The following is a 16,623-nucleotide window of genomic DNA, read 5'->3' on the forward strand; positions in this document are numbered from 1 at the left end:
TAAAAAAAAAAAAAAAAAAAAAATCCATTGTAAAAAAAAAATTTTTAAATTGCCAAAATTTGCCAAAATTGTATATTATTTTGCACATGGCTGGTTGTAGTGTGAAGCCGCGTGGGCGAGGAGGCGTCACGTCTCTGCGTTCTGCTCATTAGAAGGTATACAGTGGATGGGGCTCCTCTGCGCTTGCCTACATTTTCCTTTCTTTTTTTTTTTTTTTTTTTTCTCTCTTCCCTTCCAGATCTGCTGAAGACTGGAGAGGACTGTCTGCCTCCCCTCCACCCCTCCTATACCTCCCCCTTGCATCCTCCAGATGATGCCTCCTCCTAGTGCTGCATGCAGACCCTAGTCCTGCTCCACTGCAGAGACCGGAGGGAGGGGGAATCCAGCAACCGCTACCATTTACAATGTGGCTTCTTTCGCAAGGGGGGAGACCGCCTTTGAACCCCTGATGTTCTTTTCCCTACAAGTGCTTCCAATGTTGGGTTTGGATTTATCGCTTCCTCGCGTGGTTTGATCGCCCATCCTATGGCTTTGCCGCATGCTGGACACTGGATGAGCTTCGTGCCATAGGATCGCTTTCTAGGATTATATCAATATTTTTATTGTTTTGTTTTAAAAATGGAGAGTAATATCTTTACTCCCATCTTGGAGAATTTTATGAGCAGCCCTCTGGTGAGCTGGGTAAGCAGTCCTCCTTTTTCTTTCGTCTTGGGGGGGGGGGCGCACGCTCACGGATCCATGTGCCGCTATGTCGGTAATAACGGCTTCTCTTCTTCCGCAGATTAAGACTTTTGGAGTTCTGGTCAAAGGAAAAGGGACCTTGCTGGACGAATATGTGGCTTTGGTGGACGGCGTGTTCCTCAATGAGGTCATGTTCCAGATGTAAGTGATAAAGAAAAAAAAAATCACGATGATACGGTTGCATGGTTCATATTGCTTTTTTTTTGTAATGGAGTGTGATGGAAAATTGTTTTTTGGGGGACGGTGTTTGTTGAGGTCATAGGGGTTCTGGACCTGAGGTGGTGGGGGTTCTGGACCTGAGGTCATAGGGGTTCTGGACCTGAGGTGGTGGGGGTTCTGGACCTGAGGTGGTGGGGGTTCTGGACCTGAGGTGGTGGGGGTTCTGGACCTGAGGTGGTGGGGGTTCTGGACCTGAGGTGGTGGGGGTTCTGGACCTGAGGTGGTGGGGGTTCTGGACCTGAGGTGGAGGGGGTTCTGGACCTGAGGTGGAGGGGGTTCTGGACCTGAGGTGGAGGGGGTTCTGGACCTGAGGTGGAGGGGGTTCTGGACCTGAGGTGGAGGGGGTTCTGGACCTGAGGTGGAGGGGGTTCTGGACCTGAGGTGGAGGGGGTTCTGGACCTGAGGTGGAGGGGGTTCTGGACCTGAGGTGGAGGGGGTTCTGGACCTGAGGTGGAGGGGGTTCTGGACCTGAGGTGGAGGGGGTTCTGGACCTGAGGTGGTGGGGGTTCTGGACCTGAGGTGGTGGGGGTTCTGGACCTGAGGTGGTGGGGGTTCTGGACCTGAGGTGGTGGGGGTTCTGGACCTGAGGTGGTGGGGGTTCTGGACCTGAGGTGGTGGGGGTTCTGGACCTGAGGTGGTGGGGGTTCTGGACCTGAGGTGGTGGGGGTTCTGGACCTGAGGTGGTGGGGGTTCTGGACCTGAGGTGGTAGGTGTCCAGGCCGAGAGGAGCTAGGTGTTTAGGACAAGAGGTTGGTATTGAAGGCTAAAGTGTCTTCTGAAACACTTCAACGCTCAACATCAAGAGTCCTCATTCTACTCCATGGTCCCCTTCACACCTGAGCGTCGTGCCACTTGAAGGTTGCCTCTCAAAAAAAGTAGATGAACTTCTTTGGCACTGAGTTGTGTGTTTTTTGGTTCCTATAAAAGTCAATGGGAAACCGGCAGTTTCTTGGCTCACCTTCTACTGACTAGCTTCACATTGGTTAAAGCAAAAATACTTAACGGCCAAAAACCTTGTGTACAAACGCACCCTAAAAGACGTTTTTGTAGGCCAAACCTAGCCTAAAAGGAGACTTTACAATATGATCTTCTTTAGATCTACCATCAACTATGTAGTGCATGAACCTGCCTGATTTAATACTATCTGAATGGCATGTTTAGGTTTGTCTTTATATTACATCGTTTTGGGATTGGATTTTTTTTTTTTTTTTGTTTTTATTTTATTTGACTTTGGTATTGTATTGTATGGTTAATTTTATGAAAATACTAAAGCTGGCTATACACAATACAATCTGATTGTGCAATCTCCTTCTTTGAGCCCATACCTGATGAGGTGTGGGGGCTTTGCTGGCAGCTATTTCCAGCACAGCCCCAACCAGGCAAAACTGCCTTGTCTCCAATGCTGTCAGTTCACACCGCTGCAAAGTGAACCAGCATATCGCAACCACGCCGGAGGGTTCATAGAACCCTATTGATTTGTCACTTGTAACATTTCAATAAAGTTCTGTTGAAAAGAAATGCACTCCAGCAGCCATGCGTTTAGTGCAGCCCCTTGGTTTATACCACTTATGAGAACTAATCTAAACAATGCATCCCAATTGTATGGAATCGGGCAGTACATAGCTGATTGTGAATCTTCAGCTGGCGATACACACACGTTACAATCCTCCTTTAGATCTACCAACAGCTGTGTAGTGTAAGGTCCAGTATAATTCAATACAGACTGATTGGATAGTTTAGGTAGATCCTCGTTATACATTTTTTTTAATTTATTTTTATTTTTTTGTTAAATCTAAAGTTGATTGTACCGTCAGATTGTAACATGTAGGGTGACCCTTAGCTCTACCATCAGCTATGTCATACAAGGCCTGCCTTATTGGATAGAGAATGGATAGATTGGGTAAGTCCTCGTATTACATAGCATCGGTAGATCTAAAGTTGATTGTAGAAAGATTGTATAGTCAGATTCCAGTGTGTATGATGTCCCCAAAGGTGGCCACACACTATACAATCAGATTGTAAAATCTCCCTTAGATTTACCAAAACGATGTAATATAAGCACAAACCTACACAAGCCATTCAATCGGTATCCAGTCAGGCAGACCCTCATACTACATAGTCGATGATGGTAGGTCTAATAGAGATTGTACAGTCTGTATAGTGTATGGTCGGTCTTAGTCTTGTGTTTCTCAGATTGCAGGCACTTTTTAATGAGCTTCTGCAGCAGCTGTCTCTCACACTAATGTCTTTCTTACGGTGGTTCAGACAGTCTAATGTGAAGCAGCTCAAGTGGAAATTTCGGAAACTTGATGCCCCCCCGGGCTTCACTGTCTGGATTCCAGCTGGAAAAAAAAAGTTTATAATTTCTGAGTCCGTTATTTGGTGCCGGATGAGGGTCCGTTATTTGGTACTAGATAGGAATGGGGGGGTCCGTTATTTGTTGCCTTATGAGGGTCCGTTATTTGGTACTAGATAGGAATGGGGGGGTCCGTTATTTGTTGCCTTATGAGGGTCCGTTATTTGGTACTAGATAGGAATGGGGGGGAGCCTGTTATTTGGCACTGGGTGGGGGGGTCCATTATTGGGCATTAGATGAGGGCCCGTTATGTAGTGCTGAATGGGAGTCCGTTATTTGGTGCTGGGTGGGGGGTCCCATTATTTGGCACTTGATGCGGAGCCGGGGGGTCCGTTATTTGACACCGGATGAGGGTGCATTATGTGGCGCTGAACGAGGGTCCATTATTTGGTGCCAGATGGGAGAGGGGTTCCGTCATTTGGCACTGGATGGGGGGGGGTTCCATTATGTGGCGCTGACCAAGGGTTTATTTGGTTCCGGATGGGAAGGGGGGGGTGTTATTTGGCACTGGATGGGACGGGTCTGTTATTTGGTGCCGGATGAGGGTCCATTATATGGTACCTGGATGAGGGTCTGTTATCTGGCACTAGATAGGAATGGGGGGGGTCCGTTATTTGACACCGGATGAGCATTTATTATTCGGCGCTGGACGGAAAGGGGCTACCATTATTTGGCACTTGATGCAGAGCTGGGGGGTCCGTTATTTGACACCAGATGAGGGTCCGTTATGTAGGGCTGAACGAGGGTCTGTTATTTTGTGCCAGGAGGAGGGGGAGGCCTGTTATTTGGCACTGGATGGGGGGGGTCCGTTATTTGATGCCGGATGAAGGTCCATTATATGGTACCTGGACGAGGGCCTGTTATTTGGTACTAGATAGGAATGGCAGGGTCTGTTATTTGACACCGGATGAGGGTCCATTAATCGGCGCTGGATGGGATGGGGGGACCATTATTTGGAACTTGATGCGGAGCTGGGGGGTCCATTATTTGACACCGAATAAGGGTCCATTACGTGGTGCTGAATGAAGGTCCTTTATTTGGTGCCAAATGGGAGAGGGGTTCCGTTATTTGGCACTGAATGGGGGGGGTCCATTATTTGGTGCCGAATGAGGATCCGTTATGTGGTGCTAAACAAGGATTTGTTATTTGGCACCAGCTGGGGGGGGGGGGGGGGGGCTGTTATTTGACACCGGATGAGGGTCCGTTATTTAGCGCTGGACTGGGGGTCCAATATTCGACCTATGAGAGGGATGAGACCTGTGGTTTGTAGGGGGGAGCGCTGTCATTTGGCTCTGACAGTGACTGCTTGATTGACTCTGACACCCGTGTACAAAGGGAGAGGATTGAATTAAAGGGCGACCCCCCCCCCCTCCCCCTCTCTCTTGTTAAGCTTTCAAGTGAAGGAATGAAGCGAGGTTCTATCAGTCTCTGTGTGTTGGGGGTATTCAGGGTCGTAGTCGGCGATCACGCAGTTATTTCTTCTAATACAGAATAAAGGGCGGTGTAGGAAAGGCGGTATCTGGCGTGGAATATGAGACCATGTGCTCAGACGGTGGGCTGCATGGATAGATAAGGAAGTCGTGTTCCCAGCCTAGTGATGTCACAATCCCCCCCCCCCCCCAGAGGGAATAGCGGCTCCGATTTCCTAACTACTACAGATGTCTGATCCATCCATTGATTGTACTACGGGCTCTTTGTATAGAGGCTTGTTTAATAAAGAGCAGCGATGTGATTGGTTGGTTTGTGTTATCACACTCAATCAGATTATCCAGTAGCAGATACTGATTGGTTACTGTACTTTGCACGCTACCTTTCATCTAAAGCTTGTCATACATTATTTGGCACTGGATGGGAGGAGGGGGTGCGTTATTTGGCACTGGATGGGAGGAAGGGGGTGCGTTATTTGGCACTGGATGGGAGGAAGGGGGTGCGTTATTTGGCACTGGATGGGAGGAAGGGATCCGTTATTTGAACACTGGATGGGAGGAGGGGGTGCGTTATTTGGCACTGGATGGGAGGAGGGGGTGCGTTATTTGAACACTGGATGGGAGGAGGGGGTGCGTTATTTGAACACTGGATGGGAGGAGGGGGTGCGTTATTTGGCACTGGATGGGAGGAGGGGGTGCGTTATTTGGCACTGGATGGGAGGAAGGGATCCGTTATTTGAACACTGGATGGGAGGAGGGGGTGCGTTATTTGGCACTGGATGGGAGGAGGGGGTGCGTTATTTGGCACTGGATGGGAGGAGGGGGTGCGTTATTTGAACACTGGATGGGAGGAGGGGGTGCGTTATTTGGCACTGGATGGGAGGAGGGGGTGCGTTATTTGAACACTGGATGGGAGGAGGGGGTGCGTTATTTGGCACAGGATGAGGATCCATTATGTGGTGCTGAACAAGGTTCCATTAATATATTATATAGGTGGGGGGGGGTCCGTTATTCTGTACTGGATGGGGGGGGTCCTTTATTTGGTGCTGGGTGAGGGTCCATTATTTGGCACTGAATGCAAGGGGGGTGTTCCCATCCTCGCACTGGATGGGGGTGCATTATTTGGCATCGGATGAGGGTCTGCTATGCGGCATTAAACAGGAGTCCATTATTTGGTGCCGGATGGGAGGAAGGTGTCCGTTTTTTTTGACACCGGGTGAGGGTCTGTTAAGTGGCACTAGATGGGAGGGGGCTGTCAGTTATTTTGTACTGGAAGGAGGGTCCATCATTTGACCGGATGTGGGTAATTTATGTGGCGTTAAACGGGGTCCATTATTTAGCGCCAGATGGGAGCGTGGGGTCCACTATTTTGCACGGAATTCATTATTTGGTGCCAGATGGGAGGGGGTGGTTCGTTATTTGGCACCGAATGAGGGTTCATTATGTGGCCCTGAACAAGGGTCTGTTGTTTGGTGCTGGATGGGATCCAATCAGATGTAGCCACTGTTGGGGTATTCTGATAATCGCGGGTGCCGGATGTTAGAATGCAATAGCCGGCAGGGGAGTTCCTGCCATCTCTGCTGTTTACAATGGATGGGGGAAGCAGTAGGTTGCTCTCATTGAACCTGCAAGTTGAACAAAAGAAATCTTAAGGTGACCATACACTGTACAATCTTCGTGTTGCCAAAACGATGTACTATGAAGACAAGCCTAAACAATCCAACATGTTTAATCATGGAAGGCCCTTGCGCTGTATAGTTGAAGGTAGATCTAAAGGAGATTGTATAGTGTATGGTCAGCCTTAAGATCTTACCTGGTACAATCTGATTCAACAATCCTCCTTTATATCCACCATCAACTATGTAGTGCAAAGGCCTGCCTGATGTGGAAACAGATTGGTTAGATAGGCGTGTCCTTGTATATTATATCGTTTGTACAATCTCTTTTAGATTTATTAAATCAGATTGTATAGTGTATGACCAGCTTTGCTGCCTCCTCGAAATCCCATGAGAAGGATATCTTGCTCTGGCCTGGAGCACATTCTTGTGGCATTTACAGCTCTGTTCACTGCAGGAAGATGCAGTGGTGTCACCCGGGCTTCCTGGAAGTGCTGCAGGCCACACAGAGATATACCATTTTTCTTTATTTGCTTATAAATGGATTTTTAACAAATTTTTTTTTTTTTTTCGGGGATGGCAGGGGGCTCGCACAAAAAGGGACCCTTTAGCATGGAAGGTCTGCCTTAATACTGTCCAACCACCCCCCACTGCTGTTCGCCTTTTGTATTTACCAGAAACAATGTCCTGAAGATGCTTCTGCATCTCGCAGTGTGTGTTGGATGCCTGCACCCCCTGCTGCATTTCCATGGTTCCTTCCACCAGCCTCCACATCCATTAGTGATGGAAAATACCGCAAGTGTTAAGTCTTGAAGTGAAAACTTGTGCTGGCACCCGCCGGTATCCCTAACAACCAGGGAATGGCTGGTTGTTAAGGACATGGCAGGTGCTGGCTCCTTAACCACTTGCTTACTGGGCACTTAAACCCCCCTCAGTCCCAGACCAATTTTCAGCTTTCAGCGCTGATGCACTTTGAGTGACAATTACGTGGGCATACAACACTGTACCCAAATGAAATTTTTATCATTTTTTTCCCACAAATAGAGCTTTCTTTTGGTGGTATTTAGTTACAGCTCGGAGTTTTATTTTTTGCTAAACAAACAAAAAAAGATGCAAAAAATAAAAAAAAATCATGTTTTAATAGTTTGTTATAAAATTTTGCAAACGGGTCATTTTTCTCCTTCATTGAAGTGCGCTGATTAGGCGGCACTGATAGGCTGCATTGGTGGGCACTGATGGGCTGCATTGGTGGGCACTGATGGGCTGCATTGGTGGGCACTGATGGGCTGCATTGGTGGGCACTGATGGGCTGCATTGGTGGGCACTGATGGGCTGCATTGGTGGGCACTGATGGGCTGCATTGGTGGGCACTGATGGGCTGCATTGGTGGGCACTGATGGGCTGCATTGGTGGGCACTGATGGGCTGCATTGGTGGGCACTGATGGGCTGCATTGGTGGGCACTGATGGGCTGCATTGGTGGGCACTGATGGGCTGCATTGGTGGGCACTGATGGGCTGCATTGGTGGGCACTGATGGGCTGCATTGGTGGGCACTGATGGGCTGCACTGGTGGGCACTGATAGGCATAGTTAAGGCGGCACTAATAGGCACAGATAAGGCGGCACCGATGGGCACAGATAAGGCGGCACTGATGGGCAAAGATGGGCACAGATAAGATGGCACGGATAAGTGGCACGGATAAGTGGCACGGATGGGTGGCACGGATGGGCACTGATAGGTACCACAGATAGATGGGACTGATGGGCACTGATAGGTGGCTCTGATAGGTGGCACTGCTGGGCACTGATGGGCGGCACTGCTGGGCACTGATGGGCGGCACTGGGGTGCAGCACCTTTGAGGCAGATTTTGGGTGGCACTGTGGGTGGCACTGCTGGGTGGCACTGTGGGCACTGCTGGGTGGCACTGTGGGCACTGCTGGGTGGCACTGTGGGCACTATGGGCACTGCTGGGTGGCACTGACAGGGGGGCACTTACTTTATTTCAGGATGGCACTGCGGGTGGCAGGTGGGCACTGGCAGGGGGCAGGTGTCCGTTTGAATTGCTGGCCGTGATCGGGACTGATGTCCCGAACACGGCCGCCGGCGATCGGCTTTTTTTTTTTCTCCTCGCGCTGTCAGCGCGAGGGGGAATACTAGCCGATTACCGGCTCCGTTTTATCACATGATCAGCTGTCATTGGCTGACAGCTGATCACGTGATAAGGGGTCGGGATCGACCCCTTACACGGATCGGTGATCAGGCGAGTCTCACGGACTCGCCGATCACAGAGCGCGCCGCGCGCGCCCCTCAGGGGGCGCGCAGGCCGCTCGTAACCGGGACCACGTCAATAGACGTAGTCCCGGAAATGTGGGTCCGCGCTGTAGCCGTCATTTTGCAATAGCGCGGATCCCAAGTGGTTAAAGAAGAGGTCCAGCCCCCTCCCCCCACAAAAAATTAAAAGTCAGCAGCTACAAATACTGCAGCTGCTGACTTTTAATACGGTATATGGACACAGACCTGTCCAGGGAGCCCGTGATGTCGGCACCCCAGCCGATTTTCGCTGGCTATTCCTGGTAAGGGAACCCAGCTCCCTATTGAGCGAGGTGCGCTTTCTAATTGGTCCAGTGGAGGAAGGAAGAGGAGGGGGCCGAACTTCCAGGAGACGGCACTGCAGCCCATCTCCTAAAAGTGGGGAATGGTACCTGTCAAAAACGGGTCCCCCTTCCCCTCTTCCTCCTAAAAGGTGCCAAATGTGGCAACGGAGGGGGGAAGATGGATAAGCAGAACTTCCACTTTTGAGTGGAATTCTGCTTTAACAACCATCTGATAGTTCATACATTCCTTAAAGTGGTATTAAACCCAAAACCAAAAATGTAATATAGTCCAGCTTACCAATCATTAGACGTGGCTGCGTTAGTTTTCTTTTCTTAGGCTTTTTTCGCCTCTGATTCATCTGGTGATCTGGCCAGTTACACACCTCCTGTTTGAGAGTGCCTCCACTCTGGATGAAGGAGAACAGGGGGCACCTTTTGGATAGCATCATTGTGAGTCTGGGGGGAGGAAAGTGTTAGATGTACTAGCACAGTTATGGTTAACCTTGGCACCCCAGATGTTTTGGAACTACATTTCCCATGATGCTCAACTACACTGCAGAGTGCATGAGCATCATGGGATATGTAGTTCCAAAACACTTACATAGGTACATAGTAGGTAAGGTTGAAAAAAGACACAAATCCAACCTATGTGTGTGATTTATATGTCAGTATTACATTGTATATCCCTGTATGTTGCGGTCGTTCAGGTGCTTATCTAATAATTTCTTGAAACTATCAATGCCCCCCGCTGAGACCACCACTTGTAGAAGGGAATTCCACATCCTTGCCGCTCTTACAGTAAAGAACCCTCTAAGTAGTTTAGGGTTAAACCTCTTTTGTTCTAATTTTAATGAATGGCACTTGGGGTGCCAGGGTTTGCCATCACTGTACTAGCAGATTTAGATATACCAACATATTAAAGCCAAACTCTAGCTCACACTTTTTATAATCAGTTACAGCAAACCAGGTTTTTTTTTTTATCCTTTTTGGAATAAAGGTTTTACATAAACAAAGGCTGATTGTTGTCAGCACCTTTTGTCCATGGTAAATGGTTTGTCTCATCCCTGTAAACTGATACATATGCAGAAAAATTTGTTCTTTTTGAAAAAAAAAACAGACTTACTGGCTGGATACCCAGCTGAAAATAGAAGAAAGCAAGCCTTAAATGAAAACGAATGCAGCCATCACATCATATACGAGAATTGGTAAGCTGCAATATAATGTTTGCTTTTGGGTTTAATACCGCTTTTAAGAGCTTTTTCAGATTGGAATGCCCAGTTTCAGATCCTGACCAGGTTGTGTTTTCTTCCCGTGTTTCCTTTTATTATTATTCCTGAGACTCGTTAGTCATGCTGCACTAGGTGTGTGACGACATGCAAACCCAGCAGAGGCAGAATGACCAATCCATGGATGATGTTTCCAGATCATACAATAGAAAGAAATCTGAACCCGTCTATGACCATCTGGGTTTAGTCACGCTTTTTAACCCCCTGTGTGCCTCCAGGCAGCCCTTCATCATATCCTTCTATTGTATGGTGTAATGCTTGGCACATTGACCTTTTTACTTCTAAGCTACGGCTAGGGAACTGTAACCCGCAGCTGTGCAAGCCTGGTGCAAATACCGACCCATTAACCTCTGGCTGCCCACGTAATGCATATATGTGGCAGCAAAGAGGGTGGGCTTTAATGCCCATGAACCGCACATATGCATCGATGGGTGGCAGAGCTTTCTGTGCGGAGCACATGCTCCTGACGCAGTGACCAGCTGTCAAAGACCGCTGTCGGTCCGTAGTGATGATTGAGAGCTGGCAGGACTGGCTCCTGATCATGTGACCACTGTGACGGTCAATTACAGTGGTCGGGACTGATATAAATACAAAGAATTACCGCTCTAAGGTAATGACTTCTCCCAAAACAGCTGTCTCCACAATCCCACAGGGTGCTGGCTCTGTTTGCAACAGGAACTGAAGTAGAAAAGATGTAGCTGGATAGCCGCACTGCGAATTATTCAACTTTATTTCAAAAATGTAATTAAAATCATAGCATCTAGGCTGGTAAACGGACTAACTGCACAGCCGCTGACATGTTTCACACCGAACACGGTGCTTAGTCATAGGACTGAGCACCGTGTTCGGTGTGAATCATGTCAGCGGCTGTGCAGTTAGTCCGTTTACCAGCCTAGATGCTATGATTTTAATTACATTTTTGAAATAAAGTTGAATAATTCGCAGTGCGGCTATCCAGCTAAATCTTTTCTACTTCAATTACAGTGGTCGCATGGTTGGCTGATCCTTCCTGACCCTCTTAGGTGTACAGACCCTGTTTAAAGGGATGGTGAGGCTGCATGGGAAGGGGTTAAGAATCTCCGAAAGACATTATACATGTAATGGCCATACACTAGTGGGTCTTTGAACAAATGTTCATACAAAAATTAATTCAAACATTCGTACAAAAACTTTCAGTGCATTCGACGACTTTACGAATGGTGTTTTAAAAGTACTTATAAATGTAATTTGCTTTGAACGTTCAACTTTGGAATGACTGGACTTTACCCAATGAAAACCGCAAACTGTTGGAAAATGGTTAATTGGAGAAAAATTTCCCATCCTGCTCTTTTGAATTTTCTCTTCACTGGGTTTGAAAATGAACATCCATTTGATCAGTGGTGCCCATCCGTTAGGGCCCCCGGCGCCGCCCCCCTCTATCCACGTCACTCCCCTATATGTATAATGGATAGATTCATGCATAGCATTAATCAATCCACGGCCACCCCCTATCCATGCGTCCTGGCCCATTTCAGGATGCTGGGAATTACAGCTCTAATAGGCTTCAAAATAGGTTAGGCTTGTGGCACAGAGCATTGTGCCATGAGCCCACCCAGGTGTTACAACCGCAAATGAACTGATCCTCATTCCAGCCAATCAGAATCGGGTGTGAGACCCGTTTGCCGATTGGCCGAAAAGGCAAAAGACTCCCGATTTCCTGCCTGAGGAGGGAGGAAATGGAGGCTGCCCCGGCTGTAATCACCTGTGGAGAGCAGGAGAACGGGAGGCCGCCGCTGTGATGACCCATGGAGAGCAGGGGAACGGGAGGCCGCCGCCGTGGAGAGCAGGGGAAGAGGAGGCCGCCGCTGTGGTGGCCCGTGGAGAGCAGGGGAACGGGAGGCCACCGCCGTGATGACCTGTGGAGAGCAGGGGAATGAGAGGCCGCCGCCGTGATGACCCATGGAGAGCAGGGGAACGGGAGGCCGCCACCATGGTGAACCGTGGAGAGCAGGGGAACGGGAGGCCACCGCCGTAATAACCCATGGAGAGCAGGGGAACAGGGGGCTGCCGCTATGATGACCCATGGAGAGCAGAGGAACTGGAGGCCGCCGCCGAGCAGGAGAAGCTCCCTATGAAGCGATGGGGTAAGTGCTACCGCTTGACGGGGGGGTGTTGGTGGCATACTGTTTGCCGCCCCCCCCCCCCCAAAAAAAATTACCGCCACTGTATTTGATCCCTGCTGATGATAAAAAAAAAAATCTTAAAGAGGAAGTAAACCCTGATGAGTTTACTTCCTCTTTCATTCCCTGCAAAGGTAAAGCATAATGGACTACTATGCATCGCATAGTAGTCCATTATGTGTCACTTACCTGACACAGGAGCCAGCGATGTCACCGCTGTCCCCTGTAGTCCGGCGCATCCATCTTCTCGGTGGGTCTCGCTGCTCCGCTGCTGTCATTCGGCGAAGCCGCGATGACGTCACTCCCGCGCATGTGCACGGGAGCCGCCACTCGCGGCATATTGCCGTTGACCGCGGCGCCGTAGACAGCGGTGTCTGTCTTTCGGCAAATATCTCCTAAACCGTGTAGGTTTAGGAGATATTTCTTGGACCTACAGGTAAGCCTTAATCTAGGCTTACCTGTAGGTCAAAGTTGGTTGTAAGGGTTTACAACCACTTTAAAACAACACTTCTAACAAAATCTTACCAGGGTATAGTCATTTTTAGCAAAGAATAAGGAACTGCGCAAATACTGGCCCTTTAAGAATCTCTGCTCTGATTACACAAAGGGACATTTGTGGGAAAACCTGTTTTCTTGGAAATATAGGGCTTTATGGAGAAAGTTTTGGACTTGAATCATTATTGTTGAGATTGTGGAACCTTATCACTTTGAACAAACAGTATAGTATTGCCCTATGAAATTATAGTGTGATAAGAGCCACAATCTCAACAATGATTCCCATCCAAAATTTTCTCCATTAAAAACCCTGTATTTCCAAGAAAACTTGTTTTCCCACAAATGTCCTTTTGTGTAATCCACCACCATAAAGTCAATCCCCCTTTTGACTCCTCGTTGCTAATTGAGTCATTCAAGGCCTTTTCCAATACAATCACAGTCTGTGGTACGTTTTCAAGGACCCCTCCTTGTATACATAGGTAGGTAGTTTAACACCTTTTCGCTTCTCATATGAAGTATGGGATTTTCTTTTTCCTTATAAAAATACGGTGTAGCAGAAAGGGGTTAAAATACCTACCAGACTGGGATTGTGTTGGAAAAAGCCTTGTATGGCTCAATTAGCAGTGAGAAAAAAATTCTGGTAAAAGCCTCCTCGAGGCTTTGATTGTGATTGATTACACAAGAGAACATTTGTGGAAATGCAAGTTTTCTTGGAAATATAGGGCTTTAGGGAGAAAGGTGTGGTGTTTTTTTTTTCTTCTGACTTTTGGAATCATTATTGTTAAGATTGTGGATCTTATCACTTTGATGAACGAACAGTAGTACTGCCCTATGAAACTATAGTGTAAAAAATAAGATACACAATCTCAACAATAATGATTCCCATCCAAAACTCTCTGTAAAGCCCTATATTTCCAAGAAAACTTGTTTTTCCCCAAATGTCCTCTTGTGTAATCCACCACCGTTAAACCACTGTGAATAGAAGAGACTTACTAGAATTTTTTTTGACTCCTCATTGCTAATTGAGTCATGCAAGGCTCTTTCTCAGTCTGTGGTGCATTTTCAAGGAACACTCCTTCTATCCTTGGGTAGGTAGTTTAACCCCACTTCCATATGGAAGTAGAATGCACTACGCAATGGGATTTTCTTTTTTTTTTTCTATTAAAAATACAGTGGAGATTAAGAAGTAGAAAGAGGGTTATACTACCTACCTGAAGATTTAAGGCGCACTCTATGAAAAACCAACACAGACTTGGATTGTATTGGAAAAAACCTTGTAAGACTCAAATAGCAATGCGAGTCAAAAAATTCTGGTAAGCCTCCTCAATTCACCCGAGGGACATTGGCTTGATGGTGGTGGATTACACAAGAGGACATTTGTGGAAAAGCAACTTTTCTTGGAACTATAGGGCTTTATGAAGAAAGTTTTGGACCCAAAACCTTATTATGAACGAATAGTAGAGTACTGCCCTATGAAAATTATAGTGTAAAAAGTGATAAGATCCACAATCTCAACAGTTAACGATTCCCATCCAAAACTTTTTCCATAATGCCCTATATTTCCAAGAAAACTTGTTTTCTCACAAATGTCCTCGTGTGTGTAATCCTCCTCGATTCATTCGAGGGACATTGACTTGATGGTTGTGGATTACACAAGAGGACATTTTGTGGAAAAGCAATTTTTTTTGGAAATCTGGGACTTTATGGAGAAGGTTTTGGACAGGAATCGTTATTGTTGAGATTGCTGAGATGCTGTGCATCTTATCACTATTTTCATAGGGCAGTACTACTGATCCTTCATTAGAGTAGGACCTCACCTCCCTGCCTCTTCATCTCATCCAATTAGAGAACACTTTGCATTCATTGAGAAAATGAAAAGAAACCTCTGAATGGCCCCTCGTGCCAAGTGGCCAACCTCCTGTGTTCACAATTCATCAGGTTGACCACTCGGCACAGGACCTAGAAGCAGGTGGAGATTACTGGAGTAGCTGTGTCTACTACTGGGATTTCCAGCTTTAGTATATAGTTACATTGGCCCAAGCTTGGAACAATGTATGTAAAAATATATCATGCCTGGAGTTAATTTGTAGGTAAATGACCACTTTTATCACCTAGAAATAGAAGAGTGGCTATTATACAGTCCTTGACCTGACATGCTCATGAATTTATGCCGCCTCCCCCCCTCCCTTATTACGCCAATTTGCAGTACAGGTTATCTAAAGCAAAATAAGGAAATGTCTTGTTGAGTCATAGGAGGAAGTTTTTTATTTGTATTGGTTGTCTTCGTCCTCTATAACACAAAGAGGAGGGGGAATTACTACTCAGTTCGAATGTTTGCTATCATCCACATGGCCTTGTCTTTTACAGGCAAATGGTGCCATGCGTCCAATTGAGGTGGGAACTTATGGAGGTGCTCATGGAGGCACAGTTGGGGTAGCACCATCCATATCAGGTGATCTGTCCTTCATGCAGCTCAATAATGCTAAACCTGCTAAAATAACAGGCTCGGCGTAACTGAGCTTCCTCCCCGGCCATCATGCCTATTGCATAGGTAGATAGAGCAGCCAAGTCTTTTTGTGGAAGCTGAACCTGTAAACTGTCTGGTTCAGTGTCACTGAGCACGCTTGGGATTGGGGATTTTGACACCATCTGCCCTCCTCTCCATCCTCATCCAATCAGAGAGAGCCTTTTTTTTAATTGACAAAAAGACATTCTCGGAATAGTGGTGGTATGGGAGTGAGCAACTCCCTTCATCAGTATACAGATGACCAATGACTCCAGCAGCAGCCAGAAGAGAGTAGCGCTGACTTTATGTAGCACAGATGACTACAGGGAATTGCTGCATGCCTAGAGGCAATTCAGTTCGCATTGTCCGCTATACAAGTATTTCATTCATTCATTCATTCATGCACAGTGGTCCTCCAGTTTTAAGATAAGAATTGGATGTAACCAAGCTGGACCAATGTAAGCTTAAAGCGGAGGTCCACCCTAAAATGGACCTTCCGCTCATCGGAATCCTCCCCCCCCTCCGGCGCCACAGTTGGCACCTTTCAGGGGGGAGGGGGGTGCAGTTACCTGGATAATCCAGGTAACTGCACCCACTTCCGGGCTAGCTCTCTGCGGAAAGGGGCGTGGATTACGCCCCTTTCTGCAAGTGCCCGCCCCCTTTCCGCAAGTGCCCCGCTGCCTGCTGGGAAACACACAGATCCCAGAGGCAGCGGGGACCGTCCTCATTGCGCAGCGCGGCTCGCGCATGCGCAGTAGGGAACCGGGAAATGAAGCCGAAAGGCTCCATTTCCTGATTCCCATACGCAAGATGGCGGCGGCAGCACTCGAGTGACGATCTAGAGATCGGCTTCGGGTGCCGACATCGCGGGCGCGCTGGACAGGTAAGTGTCACTATTTTAAAAGTCAGCAGCTGCAGTATTTGTAGCTGCTGACTTTAAAAAAAAAAAAAACGCGGAGTCCCGGCGGACTCCCGCTTTAAAGGGTTTGTTCACCTTTAACCAAAAAATGGCCTGCGCAGGAAAGGGGTACCTGCAGATATAAACAAACTGTGCAGCTTTGATTAAAGTTGAATAATGTCCTTGCTATAATGTGTAGTCCATTTACATACTTCCTGAAGCCAGGCTGAAAAACTCCCAGAGATGGCATCATCCCATCCTGCCTTGTTACTAGGATGCTGCTAAGACATTGCCAGCTGTTACTGCTCACCCTCACAGGAGTGAG

The 16,623-nt window shown here is 47.6% G+C and overlaps 1 protein-coding gene across 8 annotated transcripts in view; it reads left to right on the forward strand.

The window, feature by feature from the left end:
- Positions 1 to 229: 229 nt before the first annotated feature.
- Positions 230 to 16,623, forward strand: part of CCDC88A (coiled-coil and HOOK domain protein 88A) — a 325,195-nt gene continuing 308,801 nt past the window's right edge. For 3 of the 8 annotated variants that reach the window (XM_077485516.1, XM_077485518.1, XM_077485521.1), the window contains exons 1-2: positions 230 to 681; positions 782 to 882. In XM_077485516.1, coding sequence (XP_077341642.1) covers positions 619 to 681; positions 782 to 882 — 164 coding nt within the window. In that variant the 5' untranslated portion in view covers positions 230 to 618. The remainder of the gene's footprint in view (positions 682 to 781; positions 883 to 16,623) is intronic. The other 5 variants (XM_077485514.1, XM_077485517.1, XM_077485515.1 and 2 more) reach the window with 3 other exon arrangements.

Source organism: Lithobates pipiens, unplaced genomic scaffold (assembly GCF_037356315.1).
Source record: "Lithobates pipiens isolate NorthernLeopardFrog02 unplaced genomic scaffold, aLitPip1_a1.2 Scaffold_18, whole genome shotgun sequence".
Lineage (NCBI taxonomy): Eukaryota > Metazoa > Chordata > Amphibia > Anura > Ranidae > Lithobates > Lithobates pipiens.